Below are 25,548 nucleotides of genomic sequence, written 5' to 3' on the forward strand. Positions count from 1 at the left end.
ATGATTTAAATCTGCCTGTGAGTATCTGTACAATTTGTACAGAGTTGGGTGGTATTATGTGGGGTTTCATAGCCATCACCCTTGTGCAGGGGTAGGCCACCTTGGCTCTTTTAGGACTCGTGGACTTCAACTCCCAGAATTCCTGAGCCAGCCATGCTGGCTCAGGAATTCTGGGAATTGAAGTCCACGAGTCCTAAAAGAGCCAAGATGGCCTATCCCTGCCCTTGTGGATTAGTGCCCCTTCCCAACCATATAAGGAGGAAAAGGCCTGGTGATAAGCATCACTTGTTGGGAAAATGGTGACAGGAGTTGCAGACATGACCGTAAATGTTTGTCCAGTTATTGCAGACCATGCTACCGCTATTCTCCCATACGCAATCTGAAATCAAATAAGAATTAATAGCAAATGATGTTTGTCTTATGCCTCTTTGCTCCCATTTCTCTTACTGCTTTCCACCTTATAAGCTTCTAAAAAAGAGAGAGAGAGAAATGTTATTTGCACATTTCTTTCGGGCAGTTAATGAATTCTAACTTGTTTTTAATCAAGCAGCCAACAAATACAGTAAGACAATCCCCAGAGCGATGCAAATGCTGGGGCGGGGGATGTAAAATCGAAATCCAACTGCCTGGGCGCTTATAATTTACCTTCTGTCTTTTAAGATTTTCCCAGAAATGTCGAGAGGAGAGTTGAAATCTGCTGCGGAGGTAGCATTTTTCCTCCCTGGGATGCAAAGAAACACCCATCTTCTCTCCATTCCACAACAGATCTATCTCCTGCCTAACAAGCCTTGCCAATTTTGCCCCTAGAGGCAGATCCCCATCTGCTAAACCAGGGAGTAACTAATTTAAAGAGTTCTCTCTCGTCACACATGGAATTTTAATGAAGTTAGCTGAACCCCCTTCCTGCTCCCTTTGTTGACTGCGCTTTAAGAATATCAATGCACAGGCTTACAAAGAAAACCCTATTAAGACTTGCAGCTACCGGGGTCTCATTTTGAAATGCGCTTGCTAGCGTGCATTAATTCTTTCTGTTAGTCTCAATCAAAAGGAGCTTTCCTGAGACAAATGGAAATACGGTGAAACAGCAGCAGCAGCAGCAGCATTTTTCTGATAGCGTTTCGACATCTTTTCCGCTGGAAGAGATGCAGGTAATCCGTGCTGATCCAGGCCCACCCCAAAGGATGCCTGGACCCGCATCCTTCTTGGTGAATCCCTTCAAGGTTGCGTTTCTGGCATTCGGACAAGGCAACTTCCAAGATCTCAAAATGCAGCATTTGGTGCCAGAGGAAAAGAGTTATCTTCCAACTAGGACAGTGGTGGCGAACCTATGGCACGGGTGCTAGAGGCGGCACTCGGAGTCCTTTCTTTGGGCACGCGTGCTGTTGCCCCAGCCTCGCCTCCCCTGACTCCCTCACCAGCAGCCCCCCTGGAGGAGAGTCGCCCCGAGCATGGCCCACGCGGAACAGTGCAGCCAAGGACATGGCAGCCAGGCAGTGTGGACAAAACTCCCACCCTCTGGAACGAACTGCCCCCAGAGATCAGGGTGATCCCTGATCTCCCTTCCTTCTGCCGCGCCCTCAAGACGTGGTTGTTCCAGCAAGCGGGACTGGCCTAGGGGATTTTATAGGGGTTTTAATTACTTTTAATTGGACACTCTCAAATATTTCGTTTTAATTAAATTTTAACTAGGTGTAATATGTATTTNGCCCTGAGTCCGAAAGGAGAAGGGCGGGATATAAATGCAATTAATAAATAAATAAATAAAATAAATAAATAAAACTCTGCCCTCAGGCCCCATCGCGCAGGCAGAGGGCGTGGCCGCCATGGCGCTGCTGGGCTGCCCGGGTGATCTGCAGTGGGCCCTGGAGGCGGTGAGTGGCCCTGTGGGCAGGTGGGGTGGGGGCGCGATGGGGTGGAGTGGGGGTGGGGCCAGTTTTTGGGCACTCGGTCTCTAAAAGGTTCGCCATCACTGAACTAGGAAATTCTGCATTAAAATGGCCATCAAATTTCTAATGGCCTTCTTGATCTCAATTATTCTAGATGGAGAAATAGTGACATTCTTCTTCCCTAGCCAGCTTCATCAATTTCAAATACTGTACCTTATCAAGCCAAGAAAAACATATTTAAGAGAAGTACCTGTTTCAGCCTCTCTCTCCCTCCCCCCGCTCTGAGTTGCTTAGAGAAAGGAGGATAATAACAAGTACAGTACACAGGGTGTCTATTCTAGATAGCTTTGCATATCCCATTTACTCAAGACATTCAATCTCAATAACCCTACAGATAACCACTAGAAGGTAATAAAGATATTTTTTTTAAAAAACTCTAATACCATGTATTGTTCATCTGGAGTACTGCACCCCATCCAAGAGGTATCTTTAGACTCAGTGAGCTGAGTTGCTCTTTTAACTAACGATTCCATAAAACAGTTTCAGCTCTTACATCGAGATGGGCATACACTGTGTTGATTTCTCCGTCATAGCAGCAGCCAAATGAGAGTGATGGAAACAAAAATTAGTAAGATTAAGTGTAGTTCTTGGATAGCTCAACGTTTTAAAATTCATTTATGCTTTCATCTATATGTCACATACTCCATGGAATCTAGACAATTAACATTATTAAAAGATAAAACTTTGAAAAGTTAAAAAAAGGCCTCCCTAAATGACGCTTTCTTCCCCCGTGAAGACAAGTCCCCACTGCCTTCCAAAATGTAGGCAGAGGAGCCAGACTAAACTCTCATGGGGTGTGGGTGTCAGATATTCCAGCACAGAGATACTGCTACTGAAAAGCCTTGCTTCCGGGTACCCTGATTTTCAGCATGTCCTCTTGATCGGGATAGTGAGCGGGTGGGCGTATTTTACCTGGATCAGATGGTCCTGAAGGCAGCAAAGCCCTATCTGTACACCACCCAGAGTCACTCTATGAGCCTCTTGTAAAGAGTTGACCTTAGTGGAAGACATTATATTGGCCTAGTTTGCAACTTTTCACCTCTTCTATTCGTGGTAAATAGTGCTCTATGTTGGAGTTAACAACAAGCTCACTGGAATAAACGAGAGAGTCCCATTCTGAGAGTCCCAGCAGAAGATAGGGTACTGGGTCTCATCTGCAAAAATGCAGATAATGCCTAGATAGCAATCAAGAGTTAGCTTTCTCAGTCTTTTTGCTGCAATCTAACAGCCAGGTGGATTTGTGTATCCCAGATATTTTAGCCCTAACACAACACAAATTTCTGATACATTGTGGTCCACTGTGGTGGGGAGAGGGTGGTGTCTGTGTGTGTTTAAATAAGAGGTGGTCATTTTAAGGTGTCCTTCCTTGCTTGGGGGGGGGGGGGCATACAGGAAAACACAAGTTTTGAAGAATAGCCAAATAAGTGACTGATCCAATACTGCCCTCTTCTGGCAGAAGGAGAAAAGATGTGTGGAAAGAAATGATAGAAAAAATAAGCCACTAGAAGAAGTACATTTTATTTCACTGATACCAGCCTTGACAAAAATCATGGCATACTTCTAGATGTAAGCTGTAACTGATTCAGTCAATTATGTATGCATGTTAAAATACAGTATTTGGTAATAAAACTCAAGCTGCCACATACGTATTCCATCCTAGAAATCTGACAAAAGATTTTGAATATGCGAGCAAGGTAATTCACATTTGAATTAGATACCTATTTCTTGATGGCTCCATCAACTGAGTGATGATGACATGAATTGGTAAGGCAGCCTTCCCATCTGGATGCCCTCCGATCCAACAGTACTGGGGTACAGGGCCTCACATATGGCATCTTGACATATTTATTGACAATTAATAGCATCTGCAGATAAGTACGAATGAAGGCAAATATATGTTTCCCAAGTTAATGTTGTAGGATCCAATCTGGTTCAGTCACCGGGACCAGAGGTTTAGTCTTCCAAGTTTTCGGACTTGTGCTGGAGCCCATCCTCAGGGAACTTCTCTCTAGCAGAGTGTGAGCTGTTCTATGTGTGGTATTTATAGTGCCTGTTGTATGTGGTTTTCTAGATGTTGACTGGGGTGTGTTGATGGCTGGCTTTTAAGTCGTTGGCTGTCGTTTGCTTGTGCTACCCAGCCCTCGTCTTCTGAGTACTTGAATAGGCTGGTGGTAAATCAGCACTCCTGTTGACTTGACGAGGGAGGGGCCTGTTTCCCAGGCTTCAATTATTTCCCTGGCTATTTTTGTGCTTGCTCATCCAACAATCTTAGTAGGTGCAAAACTAAATGTGTGTCCTTTTTCATCGCCAGTGTGAGGCTACCAATGAGTTTGGGTCTCCTCATCTGACTATTTGCTTGTGTTCTTGCAATCTGGTGATTAGCTTTCCCCTACATATCCCAGAGGCAGGGGATTCAGTAGATTACATTGGAAGTATCTCCCACCTCCAAATAATATTTACAATGCATAAATTGTAAAGATGAGTACATCTAGAGGACAGCAAAAGGCCCAGGGAGGGTGAAATTTTGGTTGAGATTGAGGGCCAAAGGATAAAGCAAGGAGCTGAAGGTGGACAAAAAACTAGCACCATTCTTGTGTAAGCAGAGTTCCAGCCCAACAAGAAATCTTTTTTATCTCCCTGCATGTTTATTCACTTCTTTGATTTCTGACCTTCCTTTCAATTAAAAGCTCTTGGGGGCATATATAGCACTCCTTTCTCCCCTCTTCCCCAATAAGCTAGACTGAGCTGGGAATGAACATGATCAAGCTTAAATCCCTAGCGATACTGGAGTTGATACTGGTTCTCCCTAGTTCCTAATTCAACACCTTAACCCGGTGCTTCCCAAACCTGCTTTTTTTTTGGATAATTACACACAAACCCACTGCCCAATCGTAACAGGGACACTAAAATACTGAAAGTGTTTTACTGTGGGTAAAAAGGGCTTTCTGGGTAATGAAGGAACTACGAAGTCTCCACAGGCTTTGAAGCCAGGTGCAACCAAAACATGAAAGATATCACAGAATTAACATTCACAGTTATTGCAATGATTAACTTCCAGTGGCCCCTTTAGGCCAGATTCTGTGCTTTCAGACTGGGATTGCAAAGTTACCGCCGTGTCCACAGATGAACTGTACAACAGCATATCTTCTTTTAAACTAATGGACTACCTACATATACAATTGGAGTGATTGCTTCCCATGAATTCAGCTGTAAAAAGCTGAAGGGTGCTGGTTCTAAGCTAAGGGCTTCCTGATCAGTGAAACCTAGCAGGTGTTCCTCCTTCTTCTCTTCTCTTCAGTCTTAGCACTTTATGCTTTCCTAAGATGGCCACAAGCACTGAGCAATTAAGTGACTGGCATATAATCAGCTGGATGACATTCCTCCGGATTTTACTTCACACCCAAGATCCTAATTCTACCAGACGGCTAAGGATCAAAAGAGAAATTTTTCTTTCTTATTTACAGCTTTGCTTTACGCCCAGGTATTGCCAGGGTTTCAAGGCACTCCTTAACCAGCCTAGTTGCCTCCTTGGCAGTACCCTGGTGTATTGAAAAGCCACCTCCTCCATGGCCATAATTGTGAACCACCAGCAACTTCTCACTCTTGTGGGTCAGTACCTCCTTCTGCAGTCTCACAGCTGACCGAGATGGCCTCAGGCCTACCTTCACTTGTATATTCTCCGCTGTCCGAAGTGAAGGCTCAAGTGTGGAACACCTATCAAATATATTTTTGCTGGTAATGGGATCTGGGGACAAATTCCAGTTGTCTTTTTCTCTTATCCCACCTAATGTTACATTGTGTATCCCTGGATAGATGTAGGTCAGACCATCACCATCGCGAATGAAGTGCTTGATCCAAGGAGCGTGAACCTTGAGAACTTGCCCTCTGATGGGGTGTATCTCTAGGTCTCCTGCAAGTTTTCGGGAACCAATGCCTGAGCAGTTTACTACGATGTCAAAGTCACGGTATAGCTCCCGGAGATCTTCTATTTTCCTAGCGTGCACCTGGCCTCCATTTTCTTTCAGCCTATAAACAATATGTCAGAGGTAAAAAATATGGCACTTTTGAATCCTCTATGGGTAATGTTTTACTTAGATCATATAGTTCAAAGAGTGAGATCACAAATTTGAAGTGCAAAATTGAAGTGAGTAAAGAGAGGACCAAATCACATATGTGGGTCTGTGTGTCATCAACATCGTGACACAAAATGAACACATTTTGAACTGTGCTTCATTTGTACCATACTATATCACAGGATGCAAACTATGTAATTCAGATGGGATGTCATTGTGGTTTCTACCAGATACTTATGACACAAATCCCATCACAATGACAACCAGGAGGAAACATGCATGTAGGAAAACAGTGCGGGATATATCCTATTGCCTTTTGTTATCAGCTTTCAGCTACAAGTTCGGCTAATAAGAAAAGCACTCATCAAAATGATATAATATCTCATTGCTGAAAAGCTATTATTCAATTAGCAATTAAAATTATGACCAGTGGTATTTTTTTTAAAAGAAGGATTTGTGTTTTTGGAGAGAAGAAAAGATTTTGAATAGCGTTATGAGAAACGTCCAGCTAATTATAGATCCTCTTTTGCCACTGGAATTGGATCCCTTCTTTAATATGGATCCACAAAAAGTGTTGAATTGGGATCCAAAGAATCACACTGAGTTCTACATACCCAAAAAAAAATGCTAGGTTTTTGTATATATTGAGGCTTAATACCACATGGCCATTGTGCAACTAAGTTTCAGGGTACTGCGTAATATAGAAGTGTCATCCAACCGAGGGACCCAAACTGCACAAAATTCTGTTTCAAACAAATTCTGATTTCTATGAAAATCATGATGAAACCAATGGTACATAAAAGTTTCCCTGTGCCTCTTTGCCTTTGCAGTATGTCAGACAGTACAGGACTGATATTTTGGTTAGATCTCAGTTTGCATGTATTAGTCTAGACTCTAGTTTGTTTCTTGGCAAATGTTAAGTTTCACTCTCAAGCCAAAATGTCCCAAATCTTTATTTTTGCAGTAGAAATTCACAGGATTCTATAAGAAATGTCTATTCTTCTTTACGATATGGATTGGGAAGCTAGTGGGTAAAAGTACGGTTGGGTTTCTGCTCAAAAACACAATCCTCTTTGGCCCCAACATTCTGAGGAGTCTGATTTGGGAAATCTGCCCAGTTAATAAAAAAGCAACCATTACAACTTTCTACGGAGGAAAGAACTCCTGCCTGATTAGCTACCCAGAGCATTCATCCCAGAGCCCTGGACTGCTTAATGAACCATGTGAATCTTTGTTTGATATTAAACAATAGCGTCACAGGGCATATTTGTTAAACCGTTTCCCAGTTTGTGCCAACATGCAATCATGTTAAAGTCTGAACTTGGCAGATCTTTTTATAATTGAATATACTTGCAAGCTACGCTACCTTGCCTCCCAATGAAAATTCTTATTATCCACTCTAGCATGGGTCCTCAAACTTGGCCACTTTAAGACTTGTGGACTTCAACTCCCAGAATTCCCCAGCCAGCATAGCTGGCTGGGGAATTCTGGGAGTTGAAGTCCGCAAGTCTTAAAGTGGCCACGTTTGAGGACCCCTGCATTATAGTGATTCATGCCTTCCAGCTACATGGTTATTACTGATTCCCTTTGGGCGTCTTTTGATAAAGTACCAGAAATAGTGGCTGGGACACTGAAATGATGTTTAATAAATTGCACATTTATCAGTAGAAATTGTAATCGTGTTTTTTCAGCTCACTGGACCTGTGCCATTGCTCAAGGAAGCCTATCGGCCCCCTCTGCAGTGGGGTTTGTGCCACGTCATTGCACTGAGGAAGGGAAAGGCCTGTGGGAAATTACAAAAGAGTAAAACAGAAATGAGAGGCAGCAGAGGTCTCTGCTCATAAGCCCACTTGACAAATATTAAATGGATCCCGCAGCTTCACTGAGTATCAGTACTGTGTTCGGTGTTGTTCTAAAAAATGAAACATGACAGGGCCTGTGTGTCCCAAGAGACAACAGGTAGGATTGTGAGAAGAAAAAGCACTTCTGGATAATTAGAAGCCCAGAGTTGAGTACAGTGTACAAAACAGCAATACAACCTAATGACCAGCTAACTGTTGGCATTATTTGACTTGTACTCTCCATCACCTCTCTTGAATACAAAATAGTAAAAATGTCCAAATATTTAAAAGGGATCTCTGTCCTATAACACAAAAGCTGTCTTCCTGACTAGAGTGCCTCTAGATATGTTGAGCCATTACTATCCAGCCTATCCTATCCATCCAGCATTATCACCAGATAGCATCAGGCTGGGAAAAATCTCAAAGAACATCAGCTTCCCCAACAAGTTGGTGGCTGATAAAACTCATGACTAAACACCAGATAATGCATATATTATTCAGGCATAAAAAGTATCCTTGATGTAAGATGAAAGGAACTAGTTTAGGTCCAGTCATAAGCGTACATGTAAATGCTACACGATGCCTAGAGAAAAACGAGAAAAAGTACTTTGCAGTAGTGATTCAGAACAGAATTAATTTAGGCACATTAAGATCCAGTTTTGGTCACCACGATGTAAAAAAGATGTTGAGACTCTAGAAAGAGTACAGAGAAGAGCAACAAAGATAATTAGGGGACTGGAGGCTAAAACATATAAGGGAAGGCTTCTGGAATTGGGTATGTCTAGTTTAATGAAGAGAAGGACGAGGGGGGACATGATAGCAGTGTTCCAATATCTCAGGGGCTGCCACAAAGAAGAGGGAGTCAAGCTATTTTCCAAAGCGCCTGAAGGCAGGACAAGAAGCAATGGGTGGAAACTAAGCAAGGAGAGAACCAACCTAGAACTAAGAAGAAACTTCCTGACAGTTAGAACAATTAACCAGTGGAACAACTTGCCTCCCGAAGCGGTGAATGCTCCAACACTGGAAGTTTTTAAGAAGAACTTAAGAAGAACATTTGTCTGTTTTTAAGAACATTTGTCTGAAATGATATAGGGCAGACATGTCAAACTCATGTGACGTTGCGCAACGTATCGGAGCTTTTTCGCCATTGCCGGCAATGGGGTGGGTGCAGCTCCGGTATGATGAAATTGGCCCGCGGGCCAGCAGTTTGACACCCCTGATATAGGGTTTCCTGCCTGAACAGGAAGTTGGACTAGAAGATGTCCAAGGTCCCTTCCAACTTTATTATTATTATTATTATTATTATTATTATTATTATTATTATTATTATTATTATTATTATTATTATTATTAATGCTCTTCTACTTGACCTTGTTGGAAAGTCCACTTTACTGACTTGACAAAAGGACAGACACCAAAATGTTACACTCTTTGGAATCTGAAGCTTTCTCCTGAATGCATGCTGGCGTTAACAAGTATTTCCGTCTAACTTTGCCATATCTCATATTCTAATTTCCCAGATTTTGTTGGATCTTATGTACTGTCCAGTGGTGAAGAAAAAACACATACCTAAGAAATATGTCAGGGCAGAGTGGCACAATTGCTGATTCCTGCTTTTAAAGTCATAGGTCTGACTGAGGGGAATTTTATTCTTGGTGGGACATCTTTTAAAATTACCTGCCTACAATTACCCATTAATAGTAACTTGTAGATTTTTAAGAAGAAAAATTCCCTCTTATCCCTGAATCTCTGTGTAAAAGTGAATTTGTGAATACTATATTAAAAAGAGGTGTGCTCAAGATGGAAACCTTAATTGACAAAATATTATATTTTATTTGCTTGCTGGGATTTGTTCACTACAATAGTCATACCTAAAAGCTAGGTCTTATCCTGGTCCAGCATTATAAAGTTGACCTATAATATTGACAGGAAAGGTTCAATGGAGTGGGAAAACGAAGGATTAAGTGTAAAATGCACCACATGATTTAGATCAGTGGTTCCCAACCTTTTCTAGACCCCGCACCCCTAGAACGCTTCTGATATATTCTCATACCCCTTACAAAAGTTCAAAATAACGGCAATGAATTATGCATATACACTATAATTTTGAAAACCCAAGTTTTCGCACCCCCTGGAATATCGTCTAGCACCCCCAGGGTGTGCTAGCACCCCTGGTTGGGAACCCCTGATTTAGATCATATTTCTTTATTGTATGACTACATTTCAGCCTAAAAAAATTGAATCAATACCAATACCTTTTCTCCAGCCAAATTAAATATGATGGGCAGTCACATTTCAGTGTAGTAAAAGCTTGACCGTATTTGTGCTGTGGAAATTTCTTCAGCTCCTTTTCAGTCATTGAGCGAAAGCCCAGAACCACATCAGACCAGAATGGGGTCTTCTCCTCAGGAATGGCCTTAAATATTTGCCAGCTTGTTCATATGCAAAAGAATAAAAGTGTAAACACAGACATTCTTGGTGTTAAGAGTTTCTCCCCGCCGTGAAACAATTTTTCAAAATCAAGTTTTCAAAAATTCACCAAATAAAACCAGCAAAGTTGAGTTCCTAATCCACATGTTAATATGATGTTTAGGCACCACCAGTCAAACTGTATGTTTCAATTATCTTTAAATAAATAGAACCTGCTACAGCTTCTACATGGTCCATAATTAAAAATATATTTCTGCAAGTCTGAATACATATTTACTATTCATGTGTTACTGTTTACAAATTCAAAATAAGAAAACAGTGAATATGTAGATAGTTTGGATACTATTCCAGTTGTTGTTGCTGTTATTGTTATTGTCACTATAAAGCTGTTAATCAGGCTTGAAGAAATGAATGACTCAGTAGGCTACGGCCATTCTGCAGCTAGCATTAAACCAGTCGGGTTGTGATTGTCTACTTTCAATAATCACAGGCTCCTCTAAGCCTGTATCTAAGCCTTAGAAAATAAAGATAATTCATTCTTATAAAATAGGAAAAGTCTATTAAATGATTCCAGGCCGCAACTTCAACTAGGAGAAATATTGTTTTAAAAGTGTTAAACTGAACTCCCAAAGTCAGGGAAAAAAACAAGAATGGGGAGACCAAGAAAAACCTCTGCTAGAGCTGTATGGACTGTTACATGACTTCCCACGTGTGGGGTACAGTACATGGGGTCATGTAATGTTATCCCTCTGGTTGGAGAGCTTAAGGGAAAGTGGACTGTATACACACAATTCTGATGGAGCTTCTAGACATCCTTTCCTGCAACTGCTGAGCCTTAGGAGTTGGATAGCTCTTAAAGCTAATGCAACAAATATAGTAATATAAAGTGTGATGGTCTATGATAGGGGTCTTCAAACTTGGCAACTTTAAGACTTGTGGGCTTCAATTCCTAGAATTCCTCAGCCAGCCCTGGCTGGCTGAGGATTTCTGGGAGTTGAAATCCACAAGTCTTAAAGTTGCCAAGTTTGAAGACCCCTGGTCTATGAGTTTAATTCCTGGTAAAGGGCTTGAATTCCATAGAATAAGTCTGAATACTTACATCTGAGGAATCCAAATAAGAATGAACCTGGTCATATAGGGCCTCTTGGTGATGAATGTGACTGGAGTTAAGTCTCCCCTGGCAACTTTGCCATTCTAAGCTACAGAAGAAGTATGTGAACCAAGGACTGCTCTAGAGCAGCCGTCATTTAGTTTACCTCAGAATAGCACACAAAAGTGCTCAGAAAAACAGAAAGGATCACAAAGTATTGACTGCCAAACTTCTGCAACTGCATACATTCTCTGTTTTCTTATTTTGAAAGGGTAAGCAAGAGGTTCTACCCACAGACTTGAATTTTCCAATAACTCTGTTAAAGAAAGGCGGGGGGGGGGGGAAGGGTTAATGATAACAGTAATCCAGAGTTCTATAAATATCTTACAGTTAGTTGTACAAAAACACTGTTTTGTGCAAGCAAAAAGAGGGTAAGTCAGTCTATAGTTGACTGTAACTCCACATTTGCCCCAGAGCCTCTGAATAGTAGAAGGAGCTTCTGTTATATACCTTCTACATAAATGATATACTGTATAGAAGAGAAGAGATTTATAATCAGTCCCACCAGTAGAGCCAATTAGCAAGATAAAAGGGTTGTGTTCAGTATGGTCATATTCAGATTTTTCCCCCCTCCCTTTGCTCAGCCCGTCCCAAAGTTCCCAATTCCATCACAACTTTCTGTGTGAACAAAGAGAAGTCCAACTAAATGTGGCCAAGATCAATCGAGTACAGCATCCTGTTTCCCACAGTCATCAAACAGATGCACTGTGGGAAGCCCAGAGGCAGGACTTGAGAGCAATTCTATCTTCTGACATTACTTGCTCATCACTGGCATTTGGCACCAAACCTGCCTTTGAATATAAAGTACCGTGAGAAGTCAATGAACCTCTTATATATCAACAGGACATTATAAAAATCATAGGCTCAAGGCCAAGCTTCTGAAAACTGAAAGTCATATTTTTAAAAGAGAAAAGCAAGCGCCAGGGTAACATAGTAATGTTTCCCTAAATAAATTCTGAACCCAGTTTAAGGATCACGAAGATATAATTCTAAAATAAGTGTTTGTATTCTGTTTTTCTTCTGCAGAACTCAAGACTAGGGTTCTCTCCTGGTCCTCACCGGTATCATAAGCCTCCCGAGTTTGCCTTAATAAAGAGGCTTGCTCAGCACAATGCCGAAAGAAATCACAAAAGCATTAATGAACTCTATATTCACCCAGATACCAAATGAATCCCAGCTTCTGAGGCCTCTGAGGAATCACAGATGGATAACAGATGGTCAAAGGTCTCCCTAAACCACTGCTTCTGCTGATGAACAGGTGTGCCTGCAGAGAAGAAAGAAAACACATTTCAAATGGAGGGAAAGCATTTGAAGAAAATCCAGAAAAAGCAGACATAAAACGGTCTGCGCTGAAATTTATGCATTGGATACAAACTGCTAATGGAAGGTTTTGAGAATCAAGCAGAAATTCCACACAGGAGGAGAGGGACAGAGATGGTGTCTCTGAAACACCCGTGCCCCCCCCAAAAAAATTCCCCATACTATTTATGTTATTTTGGAAGATAATCTAGACCTCCAGGACAAATTTTCCCAAAACACAAGGAGTTGTAGAGGGGAAGGAGGAGGAATCATGATGGTCTTTTTTTACCATTCCTCTCCTCCAGCAAGAGCAGAACTCTTCCTAATGAGCCATTTCTCCACATTTAGCTAAAGAAGTGGAATAAAGTGATGTGAGACAATAGTTTGGTTTGCATAGAGGCTAATTACATAAAATGATGGTTGATTCTTCCTGTGAGTCCTAACTACAAATGCAGCTGAAAACAGGAGCCACTAGCTCAGGGGTGTCAAACTGCCGGCCTGCAGACTGGATGCGTCAGGCCGAAACCGCGCCCACCCCAGCTCCGGCAATGGGGAAAATGTCGCGATACATCGGGACACGTCACATGATGTGGCGAGTTTGACACCCCTGCACTAGCTCCAGAGATAAATGGCTAGTACTTGTGGTGAGATGCAGAGGTAGTTACAGAATTTATAGACCACAGAATCATATGGCTGGAAGGGACCTGAGAGGTCTTCTAGTCCAACCCCCTGCTCAAGGCTGGAGCCTTATATGATCCCAAATGGTTGTACGCTGTATTTTTGAAAACCTCCCATGATGGAGAACCCATAACTCCGGGAGGCAAGCTATTCCATTGATTAATTGTTCTCACTGTCGGAAAATTTCTCCTTAATTCTAGGTTGGATTTCTCTTTAACAAGCTTCCACCCATTACTTCTTGTCCTGCCCTCTGGACAAGAATTCAGTCAGAATAAAGAAGAGGCTGTTGCATGGTCATTGAGGCACAATGGCAGGCACAATGGACAACCTTTGAGGCAACCTTGACTTGGTGATTTTACAGGGCATGTAGGCCATCCCATTTGTAATTTCTAAACAATGAAAGAGGAGATCTTTTAAGTGTGCCACATTTTTTCTCACAAAATGAGGGCAACTGTAAAGAGTATCCTGAGCAAAAAAAAATGGCTCCAACAAAGCTTCTCCTATTCCTGGTTATTCTGTTATTGATACCATTCAGAATTTGACTAAATCGCTTACTTATTGGAAGGAGAGCAAGTGCAACAACCCAGCATCACATTTTTACCTAATTGAGATTCCCTTTGTAGAGTCTAATGCAAGAAATGAGGAGGGTAAATCAAAAATCACATGAACATTTATAGATGAAGTAGGAACATTCCAAATAGGCCAATTGTAAAACATATCCATGTATTATTGAACCTATTGCCAAACACAATTTGTGTTATCATTGTCATCATCATCATCATCATCATCATCATCATCATCACCATCCACAATTGTGTCATGGAATATAATATATGTACAACTAGAATGTTGTTGGAAACTATTATTCCCAAAATGAACAATTTATTTGGGGACTTTGTAACACTTATTCAGCAAATCTTAACATTGCCCAGGAAAAGTAATAGCTTTCAAGTATCCCTTGAAACTGCAGTTGTACTTCCTAGAATATTGATTTGGGGGCTACAAAATAAAAACTGGAAAAAAAATAGGCATAATATAAATAACTTGGACAACTTCAGATTTTGCTTTCCGAAGTGTAAAGTTTGCTTGCCTGGATAAAGATGTGGGATAAGCATTCCTGCAGCAACGTCACTGGTCGTGTTAGGAGAAAATCTATCAGCCATGACAGACACTCTGCAGTTTGTAATGGAGTCTGAAATGCACACAGCGGTGGATAAGCCGATCAGACCAGCACCAACAACGACAATCTTTGCCTTGTCCATGTTCTGCTAAGAGAAAGAGGAAGAAGGGGTCTGAATTTAAAGAAATCTACTCAACATAGCCATGAACTAACTAGGAGTTGAGTGCAAGCTAAAGGATACTGTTGCTAAAAAGATTACTTACACTGTGTAACTTTTTATAATATCTCAAGTAATTCTATTACACATACACTATTTCATTCTCCGCAGAAAAAAACAAAAAGGTATGAAGAGGCTTTTAAGCCATAGACCAGAGGTCCCCAACCTTTTGGGCACCAGGGACCGGTTCCGTGGAGAGAGGTTTTTCCGCAGACCGGAGTGCATGGTTTTGTGTGCTGCTTGCATCTCGCGGATGGGGCTCTGCTTGTTTGTGCGGACCGGTTGCTGACATGCCGCAGCCCGGTACTGGTCCACGGACCGGGGGTTGGGGGACCCCTGCCATAGACTGTCCTGCTGGAGTGAAGGAGTTTAAAGAAAATATGACCATCCATATGCTTGACTGAATGGTCCTATCTGGAGAAAATTAAATCAGCAACTGTCCAGATGCATTATGAAGGTAGGTTGTTTCTTCTGGTTCAATATGTCATATAAATCCAGCTATTGGGATTCATAAAATATAAATTATTAATTAGCACACTGTAAAATGCAGCCAATTTTGCTTTTTTTCCAATAAATAGTAGTTTAAGAACTGGAGTTGGCAGCTTGTAGCTGGCACTATTATAGTTTGATAACAAATCAAAAAGTAAGATAAACCAACTTTTCCTGCCTTGCTAACTTTGCTAGCTGTGTTGGCAGTCAGGGGCAGCATTGATACATTCTCTTCCTTAAGCTAAGCCAAAGCCGGTCATTATTTGCTTAAAATCAAAGATCAGCACCAAATGTGGAAGATTCACCTCCAGTTCAAAAAAAAAAAAATCAATGCAAAACACTGCATGTGTAAAGAAAACTAGCAAGAGGCCTCATGCTGACCCTGTGCCCTTGACTGGAAACATCAACAGAGGTGTTCAGAGACCTACTCTTAGGTCAGGCACATGTTATTTACTTGGTTAAAAGTGCTTCTTCAAGGTTTTTGCAAGCAAGTAATTGGAGGACCAGGGTGGTTCTTTTTTTTATTCTTGCGACCTATGATATTCACCACCTTGGGAGAGCTTAACTGATGTTATTAATGCAGCGTTCCATGTGCAATCAAGTTAACTAGCTGGAAGCAGTTAGAAAAAAGCAAGGAACATCAAGACTATTACAAGAATTTTTAAACCAGCTGCTCAGAGGCAACAGTCTTTCCTTTCCTTTCCTTCTTTCCTTTCCTTTCCTTTCCTAAAGCATGCTGAACAAAAATCTATTCCCAGTTACTCAACTTGCTTAATTTCAACAGTATTCTTTCATTGACAGAATTATCAAACCAATGAATCAGAAACCCTTGCCAATACTTTTCTGTTGCACATCCGGACCTGCTTTCTGCCATTCCCTGCATCAAGAATGGTCCATATCTGGCCTGTATCAAGTTTTAAAGAAGAACTATCTAGAAGAATCAGAATTTCCTAGTTTAACTTTATAAGCTACATTAATTCATAGGTGTAGATCAGGGGTCTTCAAAGTTGGCCCTTTTATGACTTGTGGACTTCAACTTCCAGAATTCCTCAGCCAGTGTGCCTGGCTGAGGAATTCTGGGAGTTGAAGTCCACAAGTCATAAAAGGGCCAACTTTGAAGACCCCTGGTGTAGATAGATAGGCATGCCAGATAAGAGATCGGAGAGGACATCTGTAAGCTCTTCCTAAGTGCTACTGAAGTACAGTGCATTTCTCCAGTCCCTAAGCCAACAGGAAACTCACTAAGTAATTTGTGTTGTCCCAACAGACAAGTTCAAATCTGCCAAAGGAAAGAGACTTGCAAATTATAATTTTATTGCAGGACAATTTCAGGGGAGAGATTGGCAGATTCCACTGGCTTTGTTTCCCCTCTCTCCCAAAATCAGCATCAGATAGGAAAAACTACCACCAATCCCAGTCCATGGAAGAAGGACCCACCCTGGGGAATGTAGCTTCACCTATCTTTCTGGTCATCTGTGTGATAGTTAAACAAGATACTGTTTTCAAGAAGTTTTTCTGCTAACAGGGCACTAGGGCAGAGGGCACCCTGCAATGCATTAACCACTTAACCCTGGACCATTCTTCACCCCACTGCACAGAAGCTACTGGTATCCTATAACAAGTCAATCAGCCTTCCTGTCACTTGAGCTAGAAGGGAATCTGGCAGAGAACGCTTACCGCTTTTACTCCAGCTCCAGAGTATCCCACATTAATAATGTTACCAGAGAAAGAGTTGTCAGCAAGTGGTTGCACCTGGAATTATCCCAAGGGGGCAAAATATCACTGAATAGGAAAAATGGCACATTCTTCCTTCCAAAGTCATAAAAAAGGTAATAAATCTGCCAAACCCTTTGTTGGCAAAAACAAAACATTTTGAGTTTTTGGAGGCAGAATCAGCAATATAATTTTTCTTCCCTTCCTTTTTTTTTTCCTGGATCCAGTGAAAGACTCTTGAACATTTGCTTAATGATATTATCTTTGTTTATTGGTGAAATAAAACAGATGGAAGTAATATAACCACAATAGCTCAATAAAACATATGGTTACAGTTAATAACTGTATCATCAATATACCAAAGTTTTAAGAAATGGGAAATACACTTCCTATGATTTAGAGATGAAGTTAATTTATCAGAACATTTTGTTTCATTTGTATTGAATTCCTCAATGAATGTTTGAAAAAGGACGGATCAAAGCTTTTTCTGCTGGTATTTTAAGACATTTGAGGGTTCTTTTATCTGCAAGATTTTGTCATGTTCCTTCATGATCCTTTTTTGGCCCCACATTAATACATAGGATAACACAACTTTTGGGGAAAAAACATAATAGTTACGCTTTTCAAACTTGGCAACTTTTAAGAACTGTGGACTTCAACTCCCAAAATTGAAGCAATATGTTTATATATGGTCTAGATTTCATGTTACAAGATTTAACTAGTTTTTATTAATATAGTATTTTCCTTTTTTCTTAAAGTAAAAAAATGAAAAGAGGTTGATTTTATTTTAACCATATGTTTAATAACAAGTCCAGTGATCTACCAGAAGACTGCTACTTTCCAAAGGCATGTCAGACATGCTTCCTCCATTCCTTTATAGAATGTCAAGACATTCTAGATCAATTTTTTTTCTAAATCAGATGTTGTAGGTCAGGGATCTTCAAACTTGGGGCCCTTTTATGACTTGTGGACTTCAACTCCCAGAATTCCTCAGCCAGCCATGCTGGCTGAGGAATTCTGGGAGTTGAAGTCCACAAGTCATAAAAGGGCCACGTTTGAAGAGCCCTGTTGTAGGTCAACATGCTGGCTGGGGAATTCTGGGAGTTGAAGTCCACACTTCTTAAAATTGCCCAGCTTGAAAAGCACTGCAGAAACCAGTGTCCAGTTTTTCCTGCAGCCTAAGCCAACCTAGCCACAGATGGCAGAGCTCAATAATGGGGGAGCAGGAGGAGGGGCAGGAAGGGAAAAAGAATGTGCCCACATCAGCCTCAACCAGCCATTGTTAGTCCATGGCTACAGCATTATGTGTGAGTGTCACATATCACTTGCATGCCATCAAACATGACAGGAGAAGGCAGAAACTTTTAAAATGTAAGGTAGATAGCCGCTAGATAGCCAGGCAGCTTTCTCTTGTTATAAATGCTCAATTGTTGCCCCCATTTTACAAAGGCCCAATCACACATATACTAAAAACATGGATATGTGTGCTTGCATGTGCTAGCCATTTAAAAATAATATTTCATTTTTTGAATGGAGTGAGGAATGACCCTTGTGGTCTTTAAATTGTTTTTTCTTTCTAGCTATAGTAGCCTGAATCATAGTAGCAGACTGAATCATGGGGAGGTTTTGTACTTTTCAATTAGTCAGCTGCAAAGAGAGGTGAGTTCCCATCCTGTCCTCAGTATCCAACGGCTGCAAAAGGGAAGATGATCCCACCAACAACGTGCAAACAGTTTGCAGGGACTGAGGAGCTGAAATATTGCTGTTTTGAAGTGTACTAAATGACAATCTGGCACTGAGATTTGTGGCACTGGGTATCAATATGACCTGTAAGTGCTTAATGTATATATATGCTCAAAAAACACTACCTAAGAATATACCTTTGCTCCAGAATTACCGTAGATTCTGATTTCATCTTTGATTTATACATAAACAGATGCAGTTTGTGAAACAAGGTGGGTTTTTTTAATGGGTTTTAAACAGGATGTCTTTTGCAATCTGTTTGAAAATAGCTGAAAAGCCTGAACTTTCTATGCAGCTTTGCCATTTTACTGATCTGTTTGTTTCAAAACAAGAATCTGAACTTTGAACTTGGCAAGAAAAAATCCGGTTGATAATTTCCCAAATATATTACTTGGAAAGGGATAGCAGTTAAAAGAACAGCTGAGGTATTTGTTCTTTGTCCCTTCTAGGAATGAATACAGCAATTTTTTTTTCAAACTGTGTGGATTCCTGCCATAGCCATCCTTTCAAATGTCATATAGCAAAAGGTTTGGTAGACCAAATGGCTTTCTAAACCTCTCTGGGGACCTTCTAGAAGTTCTCTTTGAGTACTTGATAGACAGGCTTACAAATTAAAGATGGCTAGCTAAACCCTTCCCCCCAATTAACTTTCATGTTTTATTTGCAAAACATTCATGCTTTTTTTTATTAAGGTGAGATTTTAGATATTAAAACTACATATACAATATACTTTATTTCATTAACTAGAAAAAACAAACAAATGCTGTCATGGGAATTCTGAGAATTGAAATCCATACATATGAATGATCCCCAGTTGGAGAAGATTGCTCTGGAAAGCATATACCAGTGGTGGCGAACCTACGGCAAGGGTGCCAGAGGTGGCACTCAGAGTCCTTTCTGTGGGCATGCATGCCGTCACCCCAGTCCTAGGCCTTCAGCTGGGTTTTATAAAACCTTTTCGCTTTAGGCCTCCGCCACCATTTAAAAAAAAAAGGTTCAATCAATCAGTCAATTTCAACTTCTCGCGGGGAAAAAAAAGATCTTGCAAAGTTGGAATTGATTGATTGAACTTTTTAGTCTGCTGTTACCACCGCAGCCATGCCCACCCAATGGGCCACACCCACCTAATGGGCCACACCCACCCGGCACCCGACGGGTTTTGGGTTGCAGTTTGGGCACTCGGTCTCTAAAAGGTTCGCCATCACTGGCATATACTGTACAGTGGTCTGATTCACAGATCATGTAGAGTAGACATGTCAAACTCGTGACGTCATGTGACATCGTGCAACGTATCGGAACAGTTTTGCCATTGCCGGCAATGGGGTGGGCGTGGCTTCTCCGTGATGCGGCCGGCCCGCAAGCCAGCAGTTTGACATCCCTGATGTAGAGTGTTAACTTTTATTGCTAAAGAAATTATTTGTCTTAAGACTACTTTCTCACCATTCTGTAAGATTATTACAGAAAGATTAAAATTCACAATCTACAGCTATAATTCAGAACCTGACAACAAAAAATGAAGAATTCACTTAAAGAATCAAAGCTATTTGGCTCCTAGAACTGTTGCTTTGATTTCTGAATGAACCTTCAAATATTATCATTGTCATCATCCTACAGTGTTTAAACAATAGCATCTTGAATGTGTCAATGTCTCCTTCCCAAATAGCGGGATGTAGCTAACAATATGCTAATTCTACACCAGTACATAACAATACATTAGTTTACAAGATAATTTCTAGATTAGTGATATTATTTTGCATGGAACACCTTGACTATTTGGGGGAAAACTGATTGTACTTGAGGCATGTTCTTATTTTTTGAGAAAACCTTATGTCGAGGCCTTAATTGATTAAAGAATTGATGGCAAGTTATAGAAAAGCCAGCTATAAAAAATTAATTTGTGAGAAAGCAAACTGATGCTTCCTGTTATTTGCACTATCTCAACTACCCAGCTCTTTTATTTACAACTGAATTTCTTTTGAGAAAATGGGTACACTTTTAAACAAAGTACTGAGTTCCAGATACTTGCCAATTTTATTTTCTTAAGGATACTTATGGAATCCAGTGGCATTCATGGAAATGAAGACAAAGCTGAAGGGAGCTAGTGCTTTACTTTTGCAGAATATAACTTTTTTTTTCTAAATTAAAAAATATAGAAAGTCAGGTAGGGCAGGAAATTTGCTTTGAAATTTACTTTCTGCAATGCAGTCTTCTCTTGTCAGTGTTACATGACGAATGATCATTCAACTCCTAAACCAGTGGTTCTCAACCTGTGGGTCGGGACCCCATTTGGGGTCGATCGACCATTTCATGGGGGTCGCCAAGCAAGGCTGTCCGCCATTTTTTTGTCCGCCATTTTTTTTGTCTGCCATTTTTCCCCCTTTTCCGGCGGGTGCCTTACCTCCCTTGGGCTGGGCCAGCTGGTGGTCGGCCTGCTCCGTCTCTGCCGCTTGCCAGCTACGCCTCGGCCGGCGCAGGGGGCGGAACCACACATGCGCGGCGCTCACAAGCAGGGAAAGTCCTCGACTTACGACCGGTTGGGTAGTCCTCGACTTACGACCGGTTTAGTCCTCGACTTACAACCAGTTTAGTCCTCGACTTACGACCGGTTGGGGTCACGGCATTAAAAAGGTTGAGAACCACTGTCCTAAACAATAGTGTGCATTTAGTAAGGGCTTTAAAGGCTGGATCACAGATATATGTCTATGACTACTCCATACCCGACAAGTGAAATCAAACTTAATAAGACACTTGAATGTGGTTTCTTTCATATACTTTAGAAGCTGCTAGAACAAGGAAGAAATGGATTAAAGTTATAGTTTATTTATTTAGCTACCCATTTCAATCCAATTGATTGACTCATAATGCTTGGCAAAGCCTCTCTTGCTTTATTTATATAAAGCATCCTTCTCCTCTTCAATTGCTATTTCCTCTCCTGGCAAATAGAAAAAGGAAGAAACAATTTCTGCCTGAAAAGTCTGTCCTTCTTCTAGCTGAATTTAACTTTTTTTTAAAGAGATACTGTGATTATAGACTACCTAAATGTCATTAAGTTTAAATTTGTTCCCATTTGCTAGTTTAGGATAGTTATATTAGCCTAGATTCCCTTTTACACCAACTAGTAGTAAAGGACTGTATAGTCAGGGGTAGGCAACCTTGGCTCTTTTATGACTCGTGGACTTCAACTCCCAGAATTCCTGAGCCAGCATGGCTGGCTCAGGAATTCTGAGAGTTGAAGTCCACGAGTCATAAAAGAGGCAAGGTTGCCTATCCCTGGTATAAGTTGTTGCTCAAAATAACAGTTCAAAGAGCTCTGGGATAGGCTCAAACATGTTGAAGATTTGGAGTACTTCTAATTTTCTATTATTTCCATTCTCAATTGATAGTTGATCCACTGCTACATTGATGGTCAACCACTTTAAAACCCAAACGTTAAATACTATGGGAAAATAGAAATTTCACCTATGGGGATTTGAGGTAGGCTGAAACCAGAATGGACTGACCTACAGTACTGCAGAGCTTCAAAAGATCTATGGTGGCTTCCCATCCAAAGCTGCTGTACCAATACATTGACTCAATTTTACTCTATCGGTTTTTAATATTCTTTGTCTAAGAATGTGGTTAAGCATGCTACCACATTTACACTATTTTTACACAGACCCAAACCTTGTGAAGTAAGTTGGAATGGACCTGCAGGTGTCCTCACTATCTTTGACCACAAACAGCTGACCAATATGGGGGTACAAAAAGCAGCATTCCAGTCAGCCCCCCCCCATTTCCCTTGGCAAAGTGCTTCCTTTGGTGGTCTTAACAAAACTTTTTTTCTTGCAAGGATACAAAAGACAATAAGACTACAAGGCAATCTATCTCCAATGAAAAGTGAATGAAAATTCTTGCCAATGAGAAACTGACCATTCCCAAATCTGAGTGTCCCATAAATTAAACAGTAGATTTGTCAAGCCAGAAACGCATCAAATCAGCTGCTCAATGTAAAAAAGCCACATGGAAAAAACAGGGAAGCAGTACATGGACCCTCAAACAAGGCCACAGCTCCATTTGGATATTTCTTTTTTAAAAAAGAACCTATCAGATCAATACTGAACAACACAAGATATCTCTCTTTTTCTGCTCCTCCTGGCTTCCTCACCATCTTACTTGAAGTCAGAGGCTTGTGATTACTGGATCTTATGAATAAAAGTTTAGTTAGGCTAATAATGGCATTGCCTTCATATGGATTTTGAATCTTTTGCTTACTCAAAAGATTCAAAAGCCCCTTTTCCAAGGAGTTGCTCCTGTTCCTAAATAACTGCGTATCATTTCTTGCTGAGCGTTTATAACAGATAAAGCTTTCTTAGAGATTCATCAAAGTTAATCATTAAGGAGTCACCAGACATTTTGCTTATTGTTAGTGCAAAAGGTCAGTAACTCTGGAGCCTGCATTGCTCCAATAAAATAAGAAAATAGCAGTTGTAACGAATATTAGAATACCTTTTTCCCAAAGCACTTTAATACTATCAGGAGTAGGAGTGTATAAATACTATCCACTAAGCTTCTTTCATGAATGTTAATGACATCACTTTTCAAGAATATCTCAAGCCATTGTGTGTGTGTGTGTGTGTGTGTGTGTGTGTGTTCCAAAAGATCGTTCTTCAAAGGATACTTAAGAGAACGACAAATAGAAAAAAGACCTGTTGGTGGTTTGACCAATATCAGGGAAGAGCAATTTCTCCATAGCTGCAAAAAACAAACAAACCCCACACCTTATGTTGCTGTAAAGTACAACAACGTACGTTTCATGTATTTACTTAAGAACTGAGTAAATACCACGTATTACGTGGGGAAGGGGAGGGGGTAGAAATACCTTTCTCCATAGAGGAAACCAGATGCTTTCGCACAGAAGAGTTGCGTATCAGAGAAAGCAGGAGGGCCAAGCTTACGCCGGAAAAGGTGAACCCAGTGGGCGGAGTTATCATGATTAGCCAACTCTACTAGATTCTGATTGGACGGAATGGGCGAAAAAAAAGTACTCGGCCCTTTTCGCCTCTCGCGCGTGCGCGCGCCCGCCCGCTGAAAAGGGTTTGTGAAAGGTGCGGCTTTCGGAGAGGTTTCATTTTGAGGCGGCAAATCTGGGAACTGTTACTACTACTGGTAGCCCAGCTGCTGCTTTGCTATAGTATTTTTAATCAGAGCGGCTAAATTGTACAGGCACAATAGTAGTAAAAAAACATTCAGGTAACATGTGAAGCTTCAGAGGGATTTAGTTATGGATTAGCACGTTGCATGAAAGATAGTTATGCGGTGAGATATCTGCCCTGCATCCAGTACTCTTCAGCATATTTACAAACGACATAGATGAGGGGATAAAAGGGAGATTGGGCAAATTTGCGGATGCCACAAAGGGGGGGGGGATTGCTAAAACCCACAAAACAGGCTGAAGGTTCCAAGACATGGCAGTTCTTTTTAGCAAAATTCTATTTAGTGATGAGAATTGTGAGATGCTCAAGTCGGTACCTTGGCTTGGCAGTAGTTGTGAGAAGGATCTGTTCTGGAAGACCACAAATTAAGCATAAGGCAGCACTGTTGTGCTGCAGCTGCCAAAAGAGCCAATACAGTTTTGGGCTACATCAGTAGATGCTGGTACAAAGGTACAGTATAACGTCAAGACCATGGAAGTGATAGTTCTGCTCTACGCAGCATTGGTCAGACAGCAGTTGGCATACTAGACTGGATTTTGATTTTCCCAAACAAGAAGACTGCTGAGAAACTGGAGAGCGTGCAAAGAAGAGCAACAAAGATAGTAAAATCCTTGAGATTAAATTCTATGAAAGAATGTTAAAAGAATGTTTAAGCTTGAAGAAGAGAAGACAAAGGGGAGACATGATAACAGTATTTTAGTACTTGAAGAGCCATCTCAAGAAGTCATGCATTTATTCTCTGTAATGCCTGAGGGTAGAGTAACAACCAATGCTTTATAGAGAGAGGTCTAATCTCAAAATGAGTAGTTTGCTGATCATAATAGCTCTTAAACAGTGGTGTAGCCTGCCTTGTTTCATGGGTGCTCCATCACTGGGGATTTTCAAACAAAGGTTGGAGAGCATGGGATGGCCCAAGGATTCCTGTCCTAGAGAGGGGTTTGGAGTAGAGTTCCCCAACCTTTTGGGGTTGGCAGCATGGAGGGAGGAGAGGGGGGAAAGAAGAGATGGTTTTGTGGGGGGGAGGTGAATGCATGTGCGTGCATGCATGCGTGCATGGACGAACACCATTGCTCACGCGAATGGGGGCTTGAGTGCCCACAACACGGCAATGCTCATGCGAGTGGAGCCGTGAATGCCTGTGATGATGCTCTCGTGAGTGGAACCACAAATGCCTGTGATGACACTCGCATGAGTGGAGCCACGAACACTCGTAATGCTCATGGCAAAGCTCACGCAAGTGGGGCCGCAAATGCCCACGACAGTCAGTGAAGCTTGCACAAATGAGGCTGTGCTCGCTCTCTCTCCCTCTCCCTCTCTCTCTCTCTCTCACACACACACACATGCATGTCCCCCAGGTTGGGGACTCATGGAATAGAGGACTTCTAAGGCTCCTTCCTGCCCTGTTAGTCTACAATCATGTGAACTTAGCCAAATATAGTTCATTAGTTAAATCAAGATGAATTAAACCATGGTTTAACATGATAGAGTCCAGTCCTTAAGCTAATTTTCAGATTCATTTGATGGAAACAGTTGCAATTGTTCTGGGTTTACACGAAACTTTTATGTCTTTCATTGATTTATATCACACCTTTCACTGAACCACAACCTTGCCATTCATTTTTTTAACTTCTGGCATTCTACAGCCCATATCTATCAC

General features: G+C 41.2%; 1 protein-coding gene across 1 annotated transcript; it reads right to left on the reverse strand.

Moving 5' to 3' along the window:
- Positions 1 to 5,237: 5,237 nt before the first annotated feature.
- DDO (D-aspartate oxidase) lies at positions 5,238 to 23,605 on the reverse strand. Its single transcript, XM_015818994.1, has 5 exons — positions 23,558 to 23,605; positions 14,508 to 14,685; positions 12,596 to 12,704; positions 10,116 to 10,292; positions 5,238 to 5,972 (listed from the first exon to the last, which is right to left on the reverse strand). Exons 2-5 carry the CDS (start codon positions 14,677 to 14,679, stop codon positions 5,405 to 5,407), a joined length of 1,026 nt encoding a protein of 341 aa, XP_015674480.1. The 5' UTR covers positions 14,680 to 14,685; positions 23,558 to 23,605; the 3' UTR covers positions 5,238 to 5,404.
- Positions 23,606 to 25,548: the final 1,943 nt, after the last annotated feature.

The sequence above is a fragment of the Protobothrops mucrosquamatus genome, unplaced genomic scaffold (genome assembly GCF_001527695.2).
Source record: "Protobothrops mucrosquamatus isolate PMUCROS unplaced genomic scaffold, P.Mucros_1.0 scaffold838, whole genome shotgun sequence".
Lineage (NCBI taxonomy): Eukaryota > Metazoa > Chordata > Lepidosauria > Squamata > Viperidae > Protobothrops > Protobothrops mucrosquamatus.

Bases quoted from the DNA above. Each gene is read 5' to 3' on its own strand.
- DDO (XM_015818994.1), bottom strand. From the start codon at position 14,679: ATGGACAAGGCAAAGATTGTCGTTGTTGGTGCTGGTCTGATCGGCTTA. The intron at 10,293-12,595 runs GTGAATATAGAG...CATATGAACAAG, and splicing joins GGGATTCATTTGGTATCTGG to CTGGCAAATATTTAAGGCCA. The intron at 5,973-10,115 runs GTATTGGTATTG...TATTGTTTATAG, and splicing joins TTAATTTGGCTGGAGAAAAG to GCTGAAAGAAAATGGAGGCC.